At 40.1% G+C, this 22829-nt stretch overlaps 1 protein-coding gene across 1 annotated transcript; it reads right to left on the bottom strand.

Annotated features, from left to right (window-relative positions):
* Window positions 1–9303: 9303 nt before the first annotated feature.
* Window positions 9304–22231, bottom strand: LOC310995445 (calpain small subunit 1-like). Its single transcript, XM_083984511.1, has 12 exons — window positions 22013–22231; window positions 20924–20976; window positions 20796–20832; window positions 19350–19442; window positions 14503–14560; window positions 14296–14360; window positions 13319–13387; window positions 12730–12808; window positions 12478–12594; window positions 11251–11309; window positions 9628–9755; window positions 9304–9592 (listed from the first exon to the last, which is right to left on the bottom strand). The coding sequence occupies exons 2-11, from the start codon at window positions 20968–20970 to the stop codon at window positions 9729–9731; spliced, it is 651 nt and encodes a 216-aa protein (XP_083840637.1). The 5' UTR covers window positions 20971–20976; window positions 22013–22231; the 3' UTR covers window positions 9304–9592; window positions 9628–9728.
* Window positions 22232–22829: the final 598 nt, after the last annotated feature.

Raw genomic sequence — 22829 nt, 5'->3', positions numbered from 1 at the left:
TGTTGTGTGTGTATACAGTCGGTGTGTGTGTGTGTGTGTATGTGTGTGTGTGTAGTTGTGTGTGTGTGTTCAGTCCCAGGTGACGCTCACAGCATCAGGTGGTTCTGTCATGTGGAGAGCAGAGGGACACCGTGATTATATATGATGACTGACAACAGGATTGACCACAGAGACAGACAGACACATGTTAGTTCATGGTTGTAACCATTAAGTGACCAGGGGCTATGAAGCAGGTTCAACATACTGAGGGTATCTTTCAGTTATCTGGCTTCACTTAACTGGACAATTCCAGGCGAATTCAACTCGGGGGTGTATTTTCCTATCATTTTAGGTCTAAAAGAAGGAATCTGAAGATTTTCAGTTTAATTGCTCCTGTTTTGCGGTAGTTGTGTCTGTCCCCGCATCGCCACGGCAGCAATGAATGGGAGTGGATGCAAGTTCTGCTGTTTAGGCTGTTTACATCCCTCAAAGCCACAGACAGCGTCAGATGGCGACTCAAACATGCACCCAGAAGTTTATTTACTTCAAGCAAGCCGACATGTTTGTAAAACTAGATTTAATTCAAAGTCTCGCGGAGTCTCGCGCGAGCCCGAAGTTGCAGTGCGCGGTGCATTCAGGTGCAGTGGGAGCTACCGTTTGTGTCATAAACACAGGAATATCAACTCTTGACTTGCTTGAAGTGTTTATTTTTTTCCACAGACAGCATCAGGTGGCGACTCAAACATGCGCCGAGAAGTTTTTTTTACTTGAAGCAAGTCAAGAGTTGATATTCCTGTGTTTATGACACAAACGGTAGCTTTTCCCACTGTGCCCGAATGCACCGCGCACGGCAACTGGGTCTCGCGCGAGACTCCTGGAGACTTTGAATTAGATCTAGTTTTACAAACATGTCGGCTTGCTTGAAGTAAATAAACTTCTGGGTGCATGTTTGAGTCTCCATCTGACGCTGTCTGTGGAAAAAAATTGTGGCTTTGAGGGATGTAAACAGCCTAAGCAGCAGAACTTACATCCGCTCCCATTCATTGCTGCCGTGGCGATGCGGGGACAGACACAACTAGCACAAAACAGGAGCAATTAAACTGAAAATCTTCAGATTCATTCTTTTAGACCTAAAATGATAGGAACATACACCCCCGAGTTGAATTCGCCTGGAATTGTCCTTTAAGTGACCAGGGGCCTATACTATGAAGCAGGTTCAACATACTGAGGGTATCTTTCAGTTATCTGGCTTCACTTAACTGGACAATCGCGATCGCGCTAAGCGGTCACACGACGGTGGTTATCAACTCGGTAAGTCAACCCAGGGTTTCCCAGAGCGCGTTCACATGAAGCGGGCGGAGTTAGCGGCATCTGACCAATCACAGACATGGACAGGTCTGACAGCAGCTGCAGCAGCAGCAGAGCGGAGAGTTTCACTAACGAGGAGCAGACAGTAATTCTGCAGCAACATGAAGAGATGAAAGAAACACAGTCGCTACAGCAAAGAGCAGAAAGTGCTACAGAGAATTACTGACTGTGACAATTCTTAGAGTTCATGGGATTAAAATTAAATAAAATCACTGCTCAATCATTATGGGATGGCTCTGTAGGAATCACATTATATTCCTCTAAACTGGCCTGTTGCTCACATTTAATTTTGTGGTGTGTATTTGATGCGGAGAGTTAGGCTAGGTGTGTGAATATTGCACATGCACTAATGTAAAAAACAACAACTCGGAGCGCTGATTGTGAGAGAATCAGACCCCCGTATTTTTAGTTTTACGCTTTAGTTTTTAGTAACGCTACTTTTTTTTTTTTTTTTAAGACGTTAGTTTAGGCGGCAGCTCTTTGTTAACAGGAAAGCGCTGCGGGAAACCCTGATATTTTTTCATGTGAAAAAGTAACTGTTAAGATCCCAAATATACGGCCAGTTTATCCAGATGACGGCTGTTTAGAAGTCTGCTCCGATGTTTTTCGGAGAAGTGAAGCTCTGCAGAGCTGCTCGGCCGGCCAACCTCCGTCGTCATCCCGGGGGAGAAAACGATCGCTAATTAACTTACCCGCAGGTTTTTAGAGGTTTACCACCGGCTGGTTAAATTATTTTTAGGAGATAAATGTTGGTCTCATTGATGAAATCTAACAATTGTGGCAGTAGCATTAGTTTGTTTGAATGAAAAGTGAAGCTTCCTGTGTATATTGGACAGAAGAGCAGCGCTGCCTAGACAGGGCAGGGAAAAAAAGCTGTTGTAATTCAGACATGGCCACATCTGTTAAACATTTTTTGTAACAAAGACGTATTAACATCAGCATGATAGAGACACGGTTGGCTGCTGTCAAAACTACACAACCAACACTGTTTAGAAGATCAATCTCTCCTCTTCTTTATAATGACACTCTCCTCTCTAATTAGACGATCAGACAACCAGGTGCTGGGTCCTCACAGCATCATAAAAACACTTCTTCTCCTCTCAACTGTCGCTCCTACACATTGGCTTTTCTTTTCAGACACAGTGCTATATCAGGCTGGATCATCATAATTAGGCCTTATACCACTAATCACCACCTGCTAGAAGAAAGAAGATGAGGGGCGAGACGGAAGAAAAGAAAAGAGAACAAACCAGAATTAAACAGGAGGGTCTGACTCCAGGTTCTACAGGTTCTTTCAGGCATTAACAGATACAACCTACAGATACAGATAGTGGTTTGGTTTTATCAGGTATACATGTCATCTGCCATAACATGATGAATTATTCATACCATAGAACTGTTCAGTGCATTTCAATTATCAGATAGAAAAAGTCAAAAATGTATGAGGATGCAAATCTGTGAAATAGCATCTTCTAAACCAAATTAGACACATAAATAATATATAAATAGTAGTAGTTTTTCAGCAAGCAGTCTCTGTATTTACCTCGAAAACAACTCTGTCTCGTAACGTTCTGTTATTATCTCATAGTGTGTTGGAGTTGTTGTATTGTGTATTTGATTAGTTTGATGAGGGAAACCAAGAAATCCCATGAGCCTCCGTAGCGTAGCTCTAAGCAGCTCGCCGCTCTAAAAATAGCTTGCACCGACAATTAAAGGTAACGAACCTAGGGACATAGGGATTATGGCAATGGGCCAATTTGGCAAAATGTTGAACTATCTATTTCTACACATTATGACGAAATGACTTATTTCTTTCGTTATTTCTATTAACGGCCTGTAAATTAAAGTCTTACCAAAAAAATGACTGAGGCTTTCACCTTAAAGTTGAACTTACAGAAACGATGGGTGTTTTCACACCTGCAGTAGTGCGCACTAAATTTAGATCACACTAAATTTGGTCCCGTTTGGGTCAGTGTGAAAGCACATCGCACTCTAATGCACCAAAACTAGTGCGGCCTGAGGAGGTGGTCTCGTCCCGGTTCGGCTCCAGCTGAACTCTGGTGCGACCCAACTGCCAGGCAAACTCAACAGGTTTGAGCTAAAAGGGCTCCCGTAGTCGCTGACAATGGGTTAACGCAGCGGGGGGACGCCCGGTGCTCCGGTCCTACAGACGAAGCAGCAGCAGCAGCCGGTCGGTGCGTGTCCGCTGAGTCGCTTAGACACCGGACAGGTCGGCGTCCGTCCCTCGGGTCCGCGGAGCAGCTGGTTACCGAGCAGCAGAGGTCCGCCGTGTTTAATGTTTAACCGGGAACTAACGGGACCGAGCTGGGTGAACGCAACCGGAAACCAGCCAGAAGTACCAAACAGAGTTTGGTAGACAGCTAGACAGAGAGGACAGATGGTTTGAAAGAGGAGTTAAAGAAGAATCTATGTGAAAGTAGAGAAACCATCCCTCAACAGGGGAGGAGGTCTGAGACACCACCTATCTCCTATTTACAATGCTGCCCTTTCATCCCTTCCCAGGAGACTCAACCATCTAGCCTCAAAGAACAACCACTGTTCACAAGTGGCAAGTGACTCCAACGACTGTCGTTATAACAACATAGGGCACTAACGAAGTCGAAACCAACTTCCCACCAACGACAGTCACTTAAACGACTGTCGTTGGCACTTGGAGCACAAAAGGGAACCAGTGACATCATCACCCTTGTGAACGCCCACACAAGAGGTTAAATAGTGAGTCTCCACACCAGATAGTTGGACCAGTCCCAGCCTGGTCAGATGCTACATGAACTGATGAAGCCTCTTGGATGAGAGGTGAAACGTCTTCCTAGACAAATAACTAAGTCCAGTTGCTTTCGATTTAACCTCCTTTGAAATACTATGACCTGGACAAATGAGAATATGCACCGGCAAACAGAGTTATACATGCAAACAATATAGAAATAAATGACCAGAGCTACTAACAACCGGCCCTACTGGAGTCTCCATCATGAACGTTTTATCAATCAGCGCTTCCAGATTTCAGCCGGTAGTCATGGAGACACGACGCTCTCCAAGTTTGGTCCCAAGTGACAAAAAGCAGGTGTGAAAGCAACCGCACTAATAACTGAAAAATGAAACAATGTATCATTTTAACATTTGGTGCTGCACTAAACATGTGTGAAAACACCTGTGAAGTGAATGTAAGACTTGTCAGCCAATCAGAAAAGAGAGAGCCGTTTGTCCCGCCAGGCTTCAGTCTATCTCAAAGCACCACTCCACACCTTCTGTTATGAAACAATACACTGGTCAACCCACACTCAAAGACAAAGTGATTAACTACTGAAGTTCTAGTGTCTTGTAACAAATGTCATATTAAAGGTAGCCTACTGTGTGAGAAAAAAACTTAAAGGGATAGTAGCATTTTTTTTAAAGTGGGGTTGTATGATCTACAAATAGCCCCTAAGTACTTTAATTGCAGTAGAAGACTCTCTGCACTCCTCCCGTTAGCAACGCCAGCCCATAATAGCCCTGCCCAGAGATTTACAACATACAGTGTTGTGAACAGACCCAAAGAAACGGCCTATTTTCACGGCCTAAAAGAGGTTTTACCTGAAAAAAAAAAAACACAGTTCCAGGGGGATACGTGAGTTGGTTAGGTCCAAATAAAAACTGTGTTTTTTCTGCACTTTGAATGGCTGAAAAAAATTTTATTATAGCGAACTATGGAACTGTGTATTTTTTTTTCAGGTAAAACCTCTTTTAGGCCACGAAAATAGGCCGTTTCTTTGGGTCTGTTCACAACACTCATACAACCCCACTTTAAAAAAAATGCTACTATCCCTTTAAATACAAAAGTTCATCTTGCTCCCAAACATGACAAAGTCAGTCCAGCAGAGACAACAGTGAGACCGGGCTTCAGGTCTGGTGAATAAGCAGATAGTAAACAGAGAAGGCTTCCTGCCACCTGGTGCACACGGTGACATAAACCTGCACTACTGCTGCTCAACGTCAAGTGCAAAGCTTCAACATGATCACAAGTGCTGCAGACGTTCAAATACAACGTTACTAAGACGATGAGTAGATGGCTGGGCTGCAGCTGTTACTTAAAGCAGAAGTAAGCAATATTTTTGTGTTAATATAAGTCTTAAATAGTTGTATCTTCCGACAGCAATCACTTATATAGAGTGTTTGGTCTGAAACACGGGTCTGTCAGTCACTCTGCTCTGCTCTGAGCCCAGGAGAAAACTTTTCTCGTATCCTACAACCTTTATCCAATGAGGAGAGAGAACGGCATAAAGGGGCGGTCCTCTCTGTGTGTGCAGCCACGGGATGCGCCTGAATGTGGTGACGTAGGGACGAGGACCAATAGATCCATGACGAGGGCGGGGGCTGCTAACTCCATCGGCTGACGAGACGTTATGGTGCGTTCAAGGCAACTCGTAACTCGTGTTTTTCCGACCTGTGAAGTCGTACCAGTTTGATCTGGTACGAGTTCACGGGTCGGAAGTTACGAGTGGCCGTTATAGTGACTTTCACAGGTAAAACAGGTCGGAAAAACACGAGTGGGTTGCCTGGAACGCTACAAAGTCGTAAGTCGTGACTTGAAGCTGTAATTTACGGTTTCAAAAGCCTGCCTGGAACGCAGCATTAGCCAAAACGACCGGATCGCTTACTTCTGCTTTAAACTTATTTTATGCCACTTCTAGATGTTGTTGTTTGTTGATGTTTTTCTTCTACTTCCCTTTCTTCTTTGCTTGGATGTATAGGCTATTATTTCATTTGTGAATTAATTCTTTGTAACAAGGGGTAGACTTTGCTTCTTTCTGCTCCCTTTCATTCAAGAGTTACAGGATTGTCATTTTTTAAACAAGTTTTATTTTTTTGTTTTTATGCTTGATAAATGAATGAAATAAACTAAACTAAACTAGGCTACATCATTTTATATAATTTTCTATTCATATGCAGAGGGGATTCATTGGCAGGCTGAATAAAGATAACATGCCACTTGATGAGGGATCAGGTGATACTGATCTTTACACTGTCGTCATCATCAGGGCCAGACTGAGGAGAAACACACTCTCACGCGCAGCTTTCAGACCATATTTTAAAGGCTAATTTTTATCACGTTTGCTAATTAGACTCCTATCTTCTCCCCAACTATGCAACTGCTACATAAACTTTTACTTAGTTAAAATGTTTGCTCTTCGTGTTAAATCATTGAAGTATCTTGTATCTGAGCTGCAGGCTCGGTGTTGTCATCAACTTCTGTTGAGTTGAAGTCAACTGAAACGCGACGGTTTCTTCAAGGTTTAGCGCTTTTGTTTCTTTGTTTTTTAATTTATTTTCTTCTTTTTTTTTTTTTTAGGAATGAATCTTATCATATGATCGATAAACCAAACAGAAATGACTTCTCCTACCTTTCATCAGTTCCTCTTCAGCTTGTCGCTGTGTAATAGTCCAGATTTGAAGCGGTGGAGCATCAGCGGTGTGGAGCAGCAGCAGCGGCAGCGGCAGCAGCAACCTGTTGCCTCCACCGTCCCTCACCCCTCCCCCTCCTCCTCCTCTCCTCTCCTCCTCCCTCTCACCCCTCCTCCTCTCCAGTCCTCTCCTCTCCTCAGCACCTCTGCCCCGCCCCTCCCTCTCCTACAGCGGCCCCGCCCCGCCCCTTCACCAAACACACACAGCACACCCAGTTTGCTACCTGCTATTTAATGTAACTAAGAACAAAGGCTTAGAGGGACAAATCTGAGCAAGTGTGGTATTTTCATTAATTAAAGGACATTTATAGATCATCCACGTTAATAGCATCATTGAGGATCCTTTACAGATAAACATTAACACATAGGTGAGTAAAAAAAAACAAAAAACAAAATAGTTGTCTACATTAATGTTTCAATCTACATTTTGTAATAAACCAATTATAAGTTTAATTTGATATGACCAAGACACCTAAAAACAAAAACACAGCCGTTTTCATCAATTTACCAGCAAGTGGGCAACACACATACATTGGAGTGAATGGGTTTTCTGGGCGCTTTTGCAATACCCATATCCTGCCACTAGGGGCGAAAAACCCTTAAACCCTTAAACCCTTACCACGGGAGTCAATGGTGGTGTCCTTACTCTCTTTTCCAGTGCTCTAATGTAACCAAGCACAAAGGCTTAGAGGGACAAATCCCTTCTTTTCTTTGTTGACTTATCTTGACTTTTTTTTTACATTTTATACTTTATACTTGTCTGTTGTTGTATTATTGTTGTTACTTTATATTGTTTTTCTTTTTTTTCTCCTGTCCTGTCTTGTATTTTTAACTGGACCCAGAGTCTGTACTAACAAATTATCTATCTATCTATCTATCTATCTATCTATCTATCTATCTATCTATCTATCTATAAATAAAATGTGAAAATAGGTTACTCGATAGGCGACTATGGCCTAAAGTTTGGAGAAGGTATCACGGAAGCACCTGCTGCAGACAGCAGACCCATATTATTTATGAATCAAAATTAGCAGCAACATGGTGCCTTAACTGTCTGCTATTAAGAAAATGAAAAAAAAAAAAAAAAAAAAAAAGACATTCATTACAACTTCAGAGGGGTATGTAGGCTATTATGTAGCCTATAGCCTATTCACAAATCAGAACTAACACAAAACAAAGTTGTACAGCTGTAACCACTGTTAATTTATGGAAAATTACCTAAAAACATGTAGTTATAACTACATTAAAAAAAACATTTAAAAGTAGGACGATCAACTTATATAATTTAGAACTATGAATTGTAGTGGCTTCTATGCTGAAGAGCTTTATTGACTTGAAACAGTAGATTCCATAGTGTAACATAACCTTATATTAGGGTAGGCAAAACTTACTTACTTTGATTTGCTTATTTCTCTTTTGTCATCTGTGCTTGGACCCTGTCTAGCTGCTGTATTTATGTCCAGTTGTAATTTCTATTGCACAGTGAGCTGCTGTGTCAAACCAAAGACTGAAATAAACTGAACTAAACTAGATGGTATGTGAAAGCTGCAGACTCTGCTGCTAACATCTGACCACCAACACCATTAATGTGATGTTGAAGAAGGTGTTGGAAGGGAATGTTATGCTTTGCTATAAGGAGGTACAATAAAGTTGATATTCAATTCCGGTTGTTGCCTTTTATTTTTCTTCCAATAGGCTACTTATAAACATTTAAGGTTGGAAATTTACTTTCAATGTACAGTAAATATCAGACACTTAATATAATATTCTAAAAGGTGATTAAACTTCTCCCTAAGTTGTTTTCTGGTAAGATACCTACTCAAGTATTTGGATGCACATTTTACATCCTCTTTGTGGCAATCCAATGTTGATGAAGATATAAAAGACAGAAAACAGATTTTATCCAACCTGAAATTCACGTTACCTATAATTCTAAGAGAAAAGGGTCTCAGCACACCTGAAGAAGCAGGTGTGTAGGAGGAGGGCATAACCCAAAATGCAAAGTTTTTTTTGAAGAAGCTCCCGCACACTGTCTCACTCTCAATTATTTTATTATTTTAAGCAACGTTTCGGTCAGGGGTATAATATACCACCTACCTAATTCTAAAATGGGTTAGGGTTATTATTGTTGAAAAGAATAGTCATCATGTTAACCGAACCGAGGCATTTTCTCATGACTTGAATCAACGCTTTACCAAATGTTCTGTTAGCTTTGGAGTGAAAGTCCATGATGATGTATTGCAATGCTATAAAAAAGAAACCACTGTATGAATATCCCCACAAACCACTCAGTGTCATATACAGATGTTTCTCACAGCTTTGCTCCGTCCCCTCACTACACTGTCTGGGAGCTACTTTCTGTTGTCATGACAGTCAGTAACCGGCTCCATCACGTGTCCTTCCCTTTTTACAGCCACCGTTGCTCAACTGCTTTGGGGAAGAAAAAAAAAACAACCCATGCACAGAAACACAATTTGCACAAAATCCAGTCAACAAAGGTGCCACAGCCACAACTAGCCACAACAACACCTGAATGCAGGTTGTGTCAGTTGTGTCACTTTATTCTGTTAAACATTCAGAGTCAATTCCACAAACAGTTTCAGCCAAATAATAATAATAATAAAAAACATTTTTAAAATTTGACTTGAAATCTAGAAATCTATGAGATGGGGAAGTTGTAGCGCCTCTGCCTGGCAGCAGTAGGGTAGTGCAACAGCAACAGCAGCAGCTTAACTTTGGTCCGTGTTGGATTTTTCCCTTGGCATTTTGGTCCCATCGCCACGGAGACAGAGGGGTGTGAGACACATCCACGGGCACGCACAGCACAGATGTAATGAAGTGGAATGAATAGGAAGCGAGGAGGGGAGATAGAAGAGAAAGAGAGTTGATGTTGAGGAGCAGCAGCTTCCCTCCATCTCTTCAGGAGTACATGGTCAGCTGCAGCCACTGGGAAACAGACAGAAGGACAGAAACACAGCGTCAAACACCTGAAACAGATCTGCTTTTGTTCCTCTCACACTGAGAGAATGACTCCTTGTCATTTAAACTTTGTTTTCATTAACAGTTCATATTGTCCAATAATCTGCTAGAATTCAAGATCTTTAATATTTTATATTTATAAAACGGAAAGGTGAAATCCGGCGATCTGATTGGTTGTTAACCGTGGTATAATGAGCATATACCACGGCTACTATTCTAAAGCCTTATCACAGCGTAGGCTATCACTCCACCTCAGGCACGTATGACTGGTATGAGTGGAAGTTGTTGTCATGTATCCATGACAATGGACTGTTGCAGTCCGTAGCAACAGATAGTTGATGTTTTTACGATGTTAAAAAATGGACTAAAGTAGTTGAATTGACATGTTGAAGGTGAACTTTCACCTCCAGAGGGTTAACAATGGTAGAGGGGACTGAGCAGTGACAGAGGAGAAGACCAGATGCAGAGCTACTTGGAGTTAACGTCCGGAGAGGTGGGACTAGTTTTTTCCACAGTGAGGCTATTTTATTGGATAATATGTATTTCTGGTTGAATAAAACTACATGAAATTGATGCGTATTCCTCTTTCATATTGTCATTATTGGTAACCGTTTTATAAAAGCAATATATCACTCCAGTCCGTGGTATATGCTCATTATATCACGGCCTGTTGTGATATATTGCTTAATTTCTATGGATTCATATACAGTTCAGTCATATTGATTTTGACTTAATTTTGACAAGACACGGCTCCAAATGTTTTTTGCTTAGTCGACTATTTGGGGGCAGCCCTATTAAATTCTGTGCAAAAAAAGATGTTGAAGCCTGGTTATGTTAAATACTTGACAGTTATAAACAGTTTTCAATTAAGTAGTGAATTTTAAGTACATGGGTTCTGTTTTTTTTATTTTTTTTATCGTGGTATCGAATTAGTATCGAGAATCGTGGAAATTCACAGGTATTGGTATCGACTACTGACATTCTGGTATCATGACAACCCTTAATGTGTATGCAGTATTTATGTATAGGCTACTATATATTTATAAGGATGTTTATGTAAAGTATATTATATGTATATTTGTGCATACATATTATTAGCAATAATATAAAAATGAATGAACCGTGATGAGTTAAAAAGGGGTAGGAAAATTTTTCAAATATGTACTTCTTCCTACTCCATTTTCTAACTTGTGTGCATACTATGATTTAATGATACTTTTCATTTTTTATTTTATTCGTTTTTTTAAAATATATTTTTGACACATTCAAAATAAATTAATTTGCTCATTCAACTACTTTAGCTGAACACAGTACTCTTTGTAGTTAAGTCTGTTGCAAACTTTGTCAGGTATTAATAAAGGAGATTGATATTAAGCATAATGTGCAATGTGCATTTATTTTTTTTGTGCCTCCTCTACCTCTGAAACCTCAGTGTGTAACATCTGAGTGAAGTGTGTTTTACCTCCTTGACGTCCAGGTCGATGGAGCCGCTGTTGTCCTTGTCCAGCGTCTTGAAGGCTCCTGCACAACACACACACACACACACACACACACACACATTTAGTGACTCAAAGCAAACACTAACTCTCTCTCTGCAGAATATTCGAGCCTGGGAAGGAGCTGTGACATTTATTACACCTCTGATGATCTACAGAGAGCTGACCAACACTGTCTCATCTCATCTACACAAAAGCATCAACACCGACACTCCATAATCATATTGTTAGGGTTAAGGTACAACATGTCAGACTGGAGTTTGTATAAAATGTCCAGAAAATGATGCATGGCACATCTAAAACATCATTTAATGCAGTGATGCACCTATAAACTCACTAATCAGCAGGAACAGGAAACCTTATGACATCATGGTCTAATGTGAGGATTTAATTAACAATTTAAGTGCAAGTGAAGTTATTTTCGACAAATAAAATAAGTGTAGAATACGTTTACGTTTACATTTCTATGTATGAATAAATTCCTTTCCTTTCCCTTAACTTAACCTGTTTTTAAAGGGACAACGAGGAGTTTCTATTTGGTTATAAAAAGTCTCATATTAATGTGGATGAATCTACGTTACCACTTGTTAATGGTCCATTTTCGATAAATCTATGGTTTTGTCTCTATGGTTATTTTGTTATTATTAGTGGTGGTGGAAATGCTGGGCGAGCCGACCAGCGTTTCTTTACTTTCGGTTTCGTGGCGAGTCATGAGAATAACGCCGCCGAATCTCCGTTTATGGTGGGAACTACGACGGTATGTGATCGTCTTCCAACCTCTGACTTTAATTCTTGATGAATGAAAACATGAGTCTGTCTTGCGCCGGTCGAAGAATTTCACGGTGCGGAGGCTCATAAATGTAGTGTGAAAACACTTTGCTTTTCCAAAACTCCTCATTGTCCCTTTAAGTATTTTCCTTATATACACATTTTGGAAAATATGTTATTTTCAAAGGGTGAAGAACCACTGGGTCACTTCATTGACCTTGCTTTGCAAAAATTAAAAATGACCAAAAAAAACCCCCAACTCTTTCAATGTCCTAAAATAATGGGTCCAGTGTTGAAAATTTGAATTTCAAAGTATTTAAATGAGTGCCCTTTAAAGAGTTAATAGGGACGCTTTAAAATGAGGTGTTCATGTGAGGCTCTGTGAGCTGGGTGAGGAAGATGAGGCTAGAGAGGGAGAGACTCACTGCACATGGCGTCCAGTCGCACCAGGCAACCAATGAAATTGTCAAAGTCCATGTCACCGTGCTCATCACTATAGCGGCGGATAATCAGCTTGAAGAGGTCATCATTCAGAGGGAAACCTGCAAACACACACACACACACACACACACACACACACACACACACACACACACACACACACACACAGAGAATGAGTGTGCAGCGTCATGCCGTGTTGAGACTGCACAGGTCACTGAGGCTGAGCAGCGTCTCACCTGCAGCCTTGAAGGCGGCCGGCAGCTCGTCAGAGCCAATCACACCGGAGCGATCCCTGTCATGGGACTGATAGATACCCTGGAGACAACCAACACACAAACACACAAACTAATAAACACACGATCAACAGGCAAACGACACAACTGCAGTTATTTTTTAAATTTTATTTGTTTAATTTTTAGTATGTTTTTATTTGAACTTGTATTATAAGTATTTTATTCTATTTATTGCACCCCGCACTTTCTTTCTTTCTCTTCTCTTGGATATGTTTGCCTACTTTTTGTTACTGTTTTAATGTGTATGGATGTTTTACATGTACATGGCAGCCCTTGCCCAAGACAAATTTCCCCTTGTGGGACAAATAAAGTTTATTTGATTTGATTTTGATTTGATTACCAATAATCTTTGAAACAGAATTTGAATGTTTTATCACAGTGACTCAGGCTTTATAACTGTTGGTCTCCGCTTTTACAAATCATTTGTAAATTTCCCCACTGTGAGACGAATAAAGGATTACCTTATTTTATCTTATGAAGGCTACAGACTAAAGAGTGGAAGAATAAAAAAAATTAAAAAAGAAGAACTGACCTGCCATCTCTTGATGTTGTTCCACAGATATTTGAACTCATGGAAGCCCAGTTTCCCTGTGCTGTCACTCTGAAGGGAGCAGGGTCAAAGGTCAAACTTGAAAACCAATGAACCACTGTTATCACTGCCACTGTTCTCTACCATTTCATTTTCGATTTATTTAATTCATGGTATGTACACTCTCACATAGTTGTTGCACATATACGTAATGTACACATTTTCACCATGAATGAAAAGGAGCAGGATGAAGAAAACTTATAGTACCTGCCCCTCTCTGTTGTTACAATTACATTGGCTTCAACACCAATATTATTCTCTGTTTCAAAATATTGAAGATGATGAAACATAGTAATGACAAAAATAAAAAAATAACGGTAGACACCACTCGTCTATCTATCTTTTTCTTTTTTCCCTTCTTTTTCTCTTTCTCCTTCTTCTTTTTTGTAGATACTTATCTTTTCCTTTTTAAACATTTTCTTAAACTGAGACACACTTTTCAATTCCTTGCTTTGTGAATGCCAAACTTTTACACATGCAACAGAGCTTAACCTTGCAAATGTAGGTTTAAAATCAAGCTTCAGTCTGTTGTCCCGTTCCTCCAATTTAAACAAGCTTTGTAAATGTTCTGGTAATGATCTGTTCTTTGCTTTAAACATTATTTTTAGGGTCTGTAATTCTATTATATCAGCCATTTTCAACAAACCTGCAGAAATAAAAAATCTATTTGAGGGATCTCTATTACCTGCCTTGTGGATTACTCTTACAGAGGAGCAATGTTACTTACATAAGTGTACATACAAATACAGCTACTACGTTTGATACTTTGACTAATGCAGCTTCTATCTGATCATCTACTGCCCCTGCTGATGGTTCTCCATCTGCCCTTCCACTGCTACTGCCCTTGATGCTGATAAACTATTATATTATACACAGCAGCACTGTCCATCACTGCATTGCATCATTTTGTGAAAGGATACGTCCATGACAGCCACCATGCTCCTGCAGGACTCGATGCTGAAACCATCAGTCTGCAGGTTTCCATCTGAAACAAGAGAATAAGAACTATTAGTTTATTATTATACAGAAACATTAATAATCAGCAAGAATCTGTGGACATTTTTACAGGCAACTGATCATGTTAAAGTGTCACTGTGATGAGCTCTGAAAATCAAAACTGGACTTACGTTTGGAAATGATTTTGTTGAGGATGTTCTTCAGCTCAGTGGGGCTCACCTCCATGTCCTGTTTGAAGAAGACACACACACACACACACACATTAGACACATGGGTGTTTCTTTCCACAGAGGAAGCCCCACAAACAAAGTGAGTCATGATCCGAGTGTGACTCAAACCGGACTACAGCTGTTTCCTTTTACTCCTTTTGATATTTTTCCAGTTTCTGACTCACGGCTGAAAAAAACATTGTGAATGTGGTCCAGACTCAAAACAACGCCATGTTGCTATAACACTGTGACGTAACGCTGTGCTATCTCTGGACCCTGGCTTCACTTGTTGCAATCCCTTCAGGAATTACACATTTTAACAGAAATAGTTTTGTGGTGAAACTTTTGCGCTTGTGTGAGCAAAGATGAAGTCATGTGAAATCAAAAGGCCAGAGATGATCATCTGTTTCCACATGACCAGGAGAAGGTCAATGTGTAGCCTACAACAAACTTTGTTCTCATTAGATTGCCCGAAATGAAAACATCACTAGTTTTTCTCCCAACTCTTAAAGGCTGCACAGTACATGTATGTCTCTATTTGATGAAACGGTAAAGCTGTAAGAATCATAAAGTCTTGTCTTTAAATATTTCCATGGACAATGAGCAGCCGGTGGCGTTTGAACGCACCTCCAAGACAAAAAGGGCAACCGTGTAGCTACTTCTTTTAAAAAAGGTTTCATTTCCAAAAGCAGTCAAAAAAACGATGTCAAAACTTGGTTCAATATTACGTAACAATAAATTCCAAAAATAACGAAAACCAATAAATTTACGAAATGAGTAACTCAAAGTCCTTAGTGGTCATAGCTACAGCTTTTTCATCTAAACAATTAATTTTTCAAAAAATAATAGATCCACAGAACGTCTAAAGGGGTGCAGAATAAAAGTTTACAGGTTACAGCTACAACTTTTTCATCAAAACAATACATTTTCAAAAATCCACAGAACGTCTAGAGGGGTGCAGAATATTATAATATATAAATAATTGTTTTATAAATTTTGATGGGTCCAAAATATATAAATATTTACATCTGGTTACATTGGCAACGTGGGCATGAAATGATCTCTCCGCCAACAGCGTTAATACGTTGATGTCACATGAGGCGGAGCTCAGGGGGGGGCCAGATCCTGATAGCTCTGTGGAGAAATGGCATTGTGCTAATGCTAATGCTAACTAACGGTCAGCCGGTACTGTAACGTTTCCGGTGAAGGCGTGATGCTGCTGCAGGTTTGTCGGGTTTGTCTGCAGGTGAGTTAGTGGAAATGATTCAGATGTGTTTCCAGTCCGCTGTCAACACCGGAGCTGCTGCTCGGTAAATACGGTTAGCGTTAGCTTAGCTTTAGCCGGTATTTGGCGTTACCTGGCAACCTGTACAATTGTAGGTTAATTGGAGCGAGAGCGGGAGTGAGTGCAACACCTACTGGCCGGGAGGAATTAGACTTGTAACTGACCCCTTTAAACAATAGTGATGGTCAAAAACTTTTTCCCCACCACAGCCTCCATATGTCCGACATCATTCAGACATGACCACCCCCCTCCCAGTGAGGTGCGACCAAATCGTGTGATGCTACACATAAGAATTATAAATTGCAGCTAATGTTTCATAACTCAAAAATAAATTTCCAAGTCAACACATGTAACCATAACTGATCTATGTGCAGCAACTACGAATTCTGTTTAACCAAATGGCTACTACAGCAACTCCCTGTGTTGTCTTGACAGATACACGGCCTGCACCTTTAAAAAAGTAGGAAGGAACCGTAAGTTTACACATGGTCACATGACCACACCCACAAGGAGCAGGTATGTAACCTTCTTCATCATCCTCATCGTCGCCTTTATTACTGCTGTTAGTTAAAGAAAAAAATTAAAAAGAAGAATCCACCAACCGGGTGAGTTCTGGTCTAACTGGTGCACACACCCCTTTGATGAGTCAGAGAAAACCTCACTCACACACACACACACACATATACTCCAACGCCCATACAGTAAGTCCTGAGTGCCGCCCTTGTAGACAATGGCAGGAATGCAGAGAGACAGAGAGAGCAGGCTCACTGTGAAACACACCCTGAGGCCAACTCCATAATAAACTGATTCAATGTTTATCTGTGGAAGGACAAGACGTGCAGGCAGCTGATAGATACAAATGAGCCTGTTTGGGGAGTTTTACTCTCCTCCGCTCCACCCTCAATGTCTGTATTATCCTGTAAAACCACACTTGTGGGATGAGGAATATAAATGACTGAATATTTATTAAAAAAAAAACATCTAGAGCCTCAATAAACACCTCTTTAGCATTGGTAATATTTTGAATAAAGTAACGACAGATCTCTGCTTCCACTCAGGAGGTTTCCCTGCTTCTCTCTGATTAGATCTTACAGGCCTGGAAATCACATTACTGCCTAAGATGGATTTATAAAACTTCCTGTTGATATAAGGTAATGTCAATTCAGTTTCCCTCTCTCTCTCTCTGTGTGTGTTTGTAGACTGGACACACACTAGTGCTGCTACAAGCACAATTTCTCTCCATATTGACCACAAGAAACAACCTCAACAGTGGACATTTGACAGCTTTCTGAACATGACTGGGTTCAATGTAAATATAGGCTACTGATGTAAAAGTTAAAGGTGTTAGCTATGAGTTTAATTCCTCCCGGCCAGTAGGTGTCACACTCACACTCGCCCGTTCTCGCTCCAACCTTCAATTGTACTGGTTGCCAGGTAACGCCTATAGGGAGTGGCTAGTAGCTAAAGCTAAAACCGTCTTTAACGAGCAGCAGCTCCGGTGTTGACCGTTAGTTAGCATTAGCATTAGCACAATGCCATTTCTCCACAGAGCTATCAGGATCTGCCCCCCCCCCCCAAGCTCTGCCTCCACCTCACATGACATAAACATACTAACGCTGTTGGTGCAGAGATCATTTCATGCCGACGTTTCCAACGTAACCAGATGTGAATATTTATATATTTTGGACCCGTCAAAATGTATAAAACAATTATCTATATATTATAATATTCTTCTGCACCCCTCTAGACCAGTGGTTCTCAACTGGTGGGTCGGGACCCAAAAGTCGGTCGCGGACCCGTTCTGGATGGGTCGCGAACAACTGGTCAAAAAAGTAAATATTTAATGCACATCTGATGTTGGACATGTCTTTTATTTTGAAAAATAACTTATTTTGAAAGTGAACACATGCAGTTGTAATGCTCCTCCTCAGTTTCTGATTATTTGCTCTGAATGCAAAGATATCAGTTTCTTATCAATGTGGCCTGAATGCAGTGAATCTTGTTTTGTTTTGTGGGTCTTTATTTTGTGCAATTTGATATTTATTCACTTTTGTGAATATGCTCTGAATGCAGAGATGCATTAGAAGTCAAATATATCATTTTGTTGGCCGTACATATAGTTGTCATGCTCCTCCTCAGTTTCATTCATGTGCTCTGAAATGCACTTTGCTCAATAAAAAGGAAAATGAGTTTTTAAAGGCTTAAAAAAAAAATCTTGGTTTGAATTCTATAAAAGTGGGTCGCGACTGAATGACCATGGGAAAATGTGGAGCCCAGAGTGAGACTAGTTGAGAACCCCTGCTCTAGACGTTATGTGGATTTTTGAAAAATTTATCATTTTGATGAAAAAGTTGTAGCTTTAACCTTTAAACCGGTGCCTAATAAGAAGAGACTGGCTGCTGCAGGACTATAGGACAATGTTAAACGTCCTCAGGGTTGATCCTGCATGGGGATCAGGTGGCAATCAGACCGGTAGAAGCCACAGAACCTGACCGGTGTGATGATGAACCAGACAAAGAGAGAGACAACAGAGGGAGGGAGGGGTCGGTGCTTTGGGACTGGAATGCAGCAGACAGGTGTGGTCGCTCGATGAAGGATCAGGTGAAATAGCAAACCGACGGAGAGAATACATAGTAGGTGCAAAATTGCCCCTGATGAGGCTCTGTTGTTGAAGCTGAATTATCAAAGCAATCGCATCTTCATCTCATCTTCGCTCTCCCCCGTTTCCATAGTGGAAAAACAGGAAACTCTTTCGCTAGGGTGGACAGTCTGATCTGACAGCTGACATGAGAGGTATGTATGCAAACATTAAAGAAGAGGAATGGTCATGATTCAGTCACACAGGAATGTCTTGCAGCACACCTGTCAGGCTCCCCACTGCATGTTTAATCCACTGACTGCAAGGTATGTACCATATAGCCTCCTACTCTTATTATTTAATCTGAGCAGCAACATAAGACATTTGTTTAAGAGAATATTTCTCAGTTAAAATCATCATTAAGATGAAAAAGGACAATAGAAAACTCTTTGTGAAGAGTTTGTGGTTGTTAAATTCATTCTTGTAACATTATTTTACTTTGTTTTATTCTATGCCATCATGACATATGAAATACCTCACATTAATTAGAGCTCTGTTCTTGGAGCAGATGCTGGGTCGTACTGTAGAGACTGATGTAAACAAGTCATTATACTGTAATTATACGTAACTACAGACAAGAATAGGTTTGCCGTGAGGCCCCCGTGGTCACGTGACCGTCAGACTTTAAACCAGCAGCAGATGCGTCGGTGGTTAAAACACAGACTGGATGTCCAGGTTCAAAGCCTCACACTGACTGACACAGTTCAAGCCATCATTCCCTGACATGCTACCAAACAAAACCTCATTGATTATTGGATATAGATGGCCAGTCCATTACACAGAGCAAGCTAATAATTTGTGAATAATATAGAAAGATATGGGGGGGTCAGTGTGAACACAGATAGGAGCATTAAAGTGGATTCAACATGATTATTATCAACTTACATCACCGGCCAGCTGCTTGAAAACTCTCCGAAACTGTTTCTCCTCTTCATTCTCATGAGACTCAGCGAAGTGCAGAGGTCTGCGAGGGGGAGGCTGCACACACACACACACACACACACACACACACACACACACACACACATAGACAGACAGAGAGTTACTGTGAGGCCTCACACTCGCATGTATTCATCAGCCTGCCTGCACTGAGACGCACACTGTGTTCGTTTGTGTATGAAATCTTCCACTGGGAGAAATAGTGTTGATTCAATCATGATTATTTCTCATGATCATGACCTAGTACGGCTCTAAATCATATCTCTACTCAGATCTTCCCCATTGTTCATTCAGGATTAAAATATTCTTCTTAAACTGTTTCATTCAATCAATTCAATTCATTATCATCTGCTCTGATCAATCTATTTGTTTTTGTCACAGTTAAAGACATGAGAGCAAGGCCACATCCCAGGCTCCATACAGATATAATGAATTTCCTTCGGGATTAATAAAGTATCTATCTATCTATCTATCTATCTATCTATCTATCTATCTATCTATCTATCTATCTATCTATCTATCTATCTATCTATCTATCTATCTATCTATCTATCTATCTAAATAGGATGCTGTGCTGGAATGATTTCCCCCATATGGCACTGACACTTTGTCTCATCTTACACTATGAATGGGCAAAAACAATGGCAATGATTTATTAAAAACCTACATTTTCTGTGGTGCACATAGTAAATAATATGTTTAAAAACTCATTACTTACAGTGCAAGTTGTTAGTCTGAACTCAGTGTTAATGTGTGTCTGACATTTACTTGTGTCAGACCAGGTTTTTTATCATGAGGTTAGTAACAGCTGATAATGACAGTAAGTTTCATAATCCCCTCTATAGCTCTACTAGTTAAATATTGTGGAATTATCTAAATATTATTGATATAATTTAGACATCACAACTTTCTGGCGACCCGTCAATCAAGATGCACCAGCTCAGATACTTCTTCTATATGCTGCATTTATTCGAGAAAGTGAAAGTATAGAATACAGTTGTTTAAGATTGTGTGGTGCTTTTAATCATAACTTTAAAAATAATAATAATTAGTTTAAAAAAAAAACATCTTTATCAGTAATTTTTTTTTCAGGCGACCCTTATTTGAATTCCCGGCGACCCCACGTGGGGTCTCGACCCCAAGGTTGAAAAACACTGCGTTAAAGCATCAAATTATGAACAATCTATTGATAATTTGATTTGATTATGGGAAAATTCAGTATATTTATGTATGTATCGACTAAGAGCGATCAATGTTGGGGTTTACTGTAATAAGTGAATTTAATGATTGTGAGGAAAGTGGATGATCTGTGGCATGTTATATGAAATATATCTGTCTGAAAAGACCTAAGAAATGCTAAATAAGGCTTCATGAGCAGAGTGTGGTACTTACAGGGTCTGAGGGAACGAACTGAGCAGGGTCGATGTTGCTGAGGTAAAACAAACAAAACAGGTCAGACATCATCACCCAGTGCAGCAGTGATGAGTAGAGAGAAAAAGATCAGCTCCGTGTGCACTCACCTCACAATATTAATGATCCCACCGATTAAATTCTTTGCCAGAAACATTTTGTCCTGTGTGATACAGAAAAAAAAGAGAGAAATGTTAAATGTACTAAAAAGTAAAAAACCAAGGGAGAAACAACTCCATATACTGTATCAGAGTTTGTTTTTTGTTCTTGGGCAGGGCAGGCTGCTCCTGACAGGCTGCCTGCCTGCAGTTTAAATAAAATACATACGGGCTGTTGGGACAAGTGATGAGGATTAGTCATCATATCACAGAGCAAACAATTTGTCGACCAATAGAGAGTAAAGAGCAACTATTCTGATTATCAATTCATTACAAAAATTGTGACTGGAGCAAAAACACTGAGCATTTCATTCTGCCATGTTATGAAATGTGAGGAATCACTGCTTCCCTCTGTTTTATATCATAGTAATATGAACTATACTTGAGTTTCAGGCTTTTGATGAAACAAGACAATATGAAAATGTTAAATCTCTACTACTTATAAATGTTTGGCAAACATATACAGCTCAAATAATTACTTGATTAATATAAATTTAATTGAAGATTTAAAGACATTTTTTATTTTGAAGGGTGAGTAATTGCAACATCAGCCTGCTGATCCATTTATCCAAAATGTAGTTAAGTGTCTAATCCATTTCAACCAGGAACCATTTCACAAATTGAGCTTTTACTTTGAGTCATTGCTTATCTTGACTGTGTTGTGTAAGGATCTAAACGTTCAACAGTATATGGATCTATAACAGCTGTCACCTGAAGCACCTCAACACATGAATAATTGAAGTGTAGGCTACCTGTGTGTTCTTCTGAGATGTTCCGTTTTACTTTTTAAGAAACATATCACAGGCCCAAAAAGCTATTGCCCACTTTATGAACTTGTTATTTGTACTTTTGGACACTTTTGGCTGAACAATATAGCTATGCAAACCTCTTCATCTTCACAGTGTCAAGTTTCAACACATTACAAGCAAGCTCACTGCGTAGCAACGATAATGATCAACAGGTCATTATACCTCAGAGCTGCAGGAAGACTTTGAACAGGCAGTGAAAACACCAGTAGGAGAATGTTTTAATGTTACTTACTGGGACTTGCGCTGCTTTGAAGAAGAGAAGAGACACCGACAGCGACTGGAGAGAGACCGACACACACTGAGGCAGCGAGGGACTGAGAGAGAGAGAAACAGAGAGGTTCAGGCAGGAGGAGGAGGAGGAGGACACTCCCAGAGCTCAGGAAGAAACCAGCCTGGCGAAAAGATCCAAGTTTTTGCTGAATGCATCATCAACCCCGCCCACACACACACACACACACACACACACACACACACACACACACACACACACACACACACACACGCCCCTCAGGCACGCAAAGAGGGCGGTCCACATGGATGTTTAGGTGGAAAAAGCCAAAGCACAATCCATGTTGCGTTCATGGGTCAGTAGGACTCTTCTTTTTTTTTTTTTTTTTTTTAAATCAACAGCTTTATTTAAAAGAAGTTGACAGGTACAAATAGTATACAGGGAACAGTATACAATGAAAATACAAAGAACATGTGCCAGGGGTGATGTTCATTATACAACAAGGTTATACATATTACAAAGGTCTATGGTTTTAACAGCCTTTTCATTTGCTGATTTGGTGATTAGCTTAAAATAAAGTTCCATTTCTTTTTGAAAAACATAAAAGCAAGGGGTTTTCTTTGAGAATTTACTTTTATGAATATGAAATTTTGCAAAAAATAAAAACAGATTTATTAAAAAGTAACATTTTCCTTCTTTCTTGGGATACTTATGGAAACCAAAAACAACATTTTCCCAAAGTAAAATAAAATCTATAGTAAAAGAGTCAATAATAAATTTGCTAAGGTCTGCCCATAGTTCTTTCGTGTGAGAGCAGGGT

The sequence above is a fragment of the Trachurus trachurus genome, assembly GCF_905171665.1.
Source record: "Trachurus trachurus genome assembly, chromosome: 13".
Classification (NCBI taxonomy): Eukaryota; Metazoa; Chordata; class Actinopteri; order Carangiformes; family Carangidae; genus Trachurus; species Trachurus trachurus.
The sequence above is the reverse complement of the archived record's forward strand: the minus strand, read 5'-3'. Positions and strand labels throughout refer to the sequence as shown.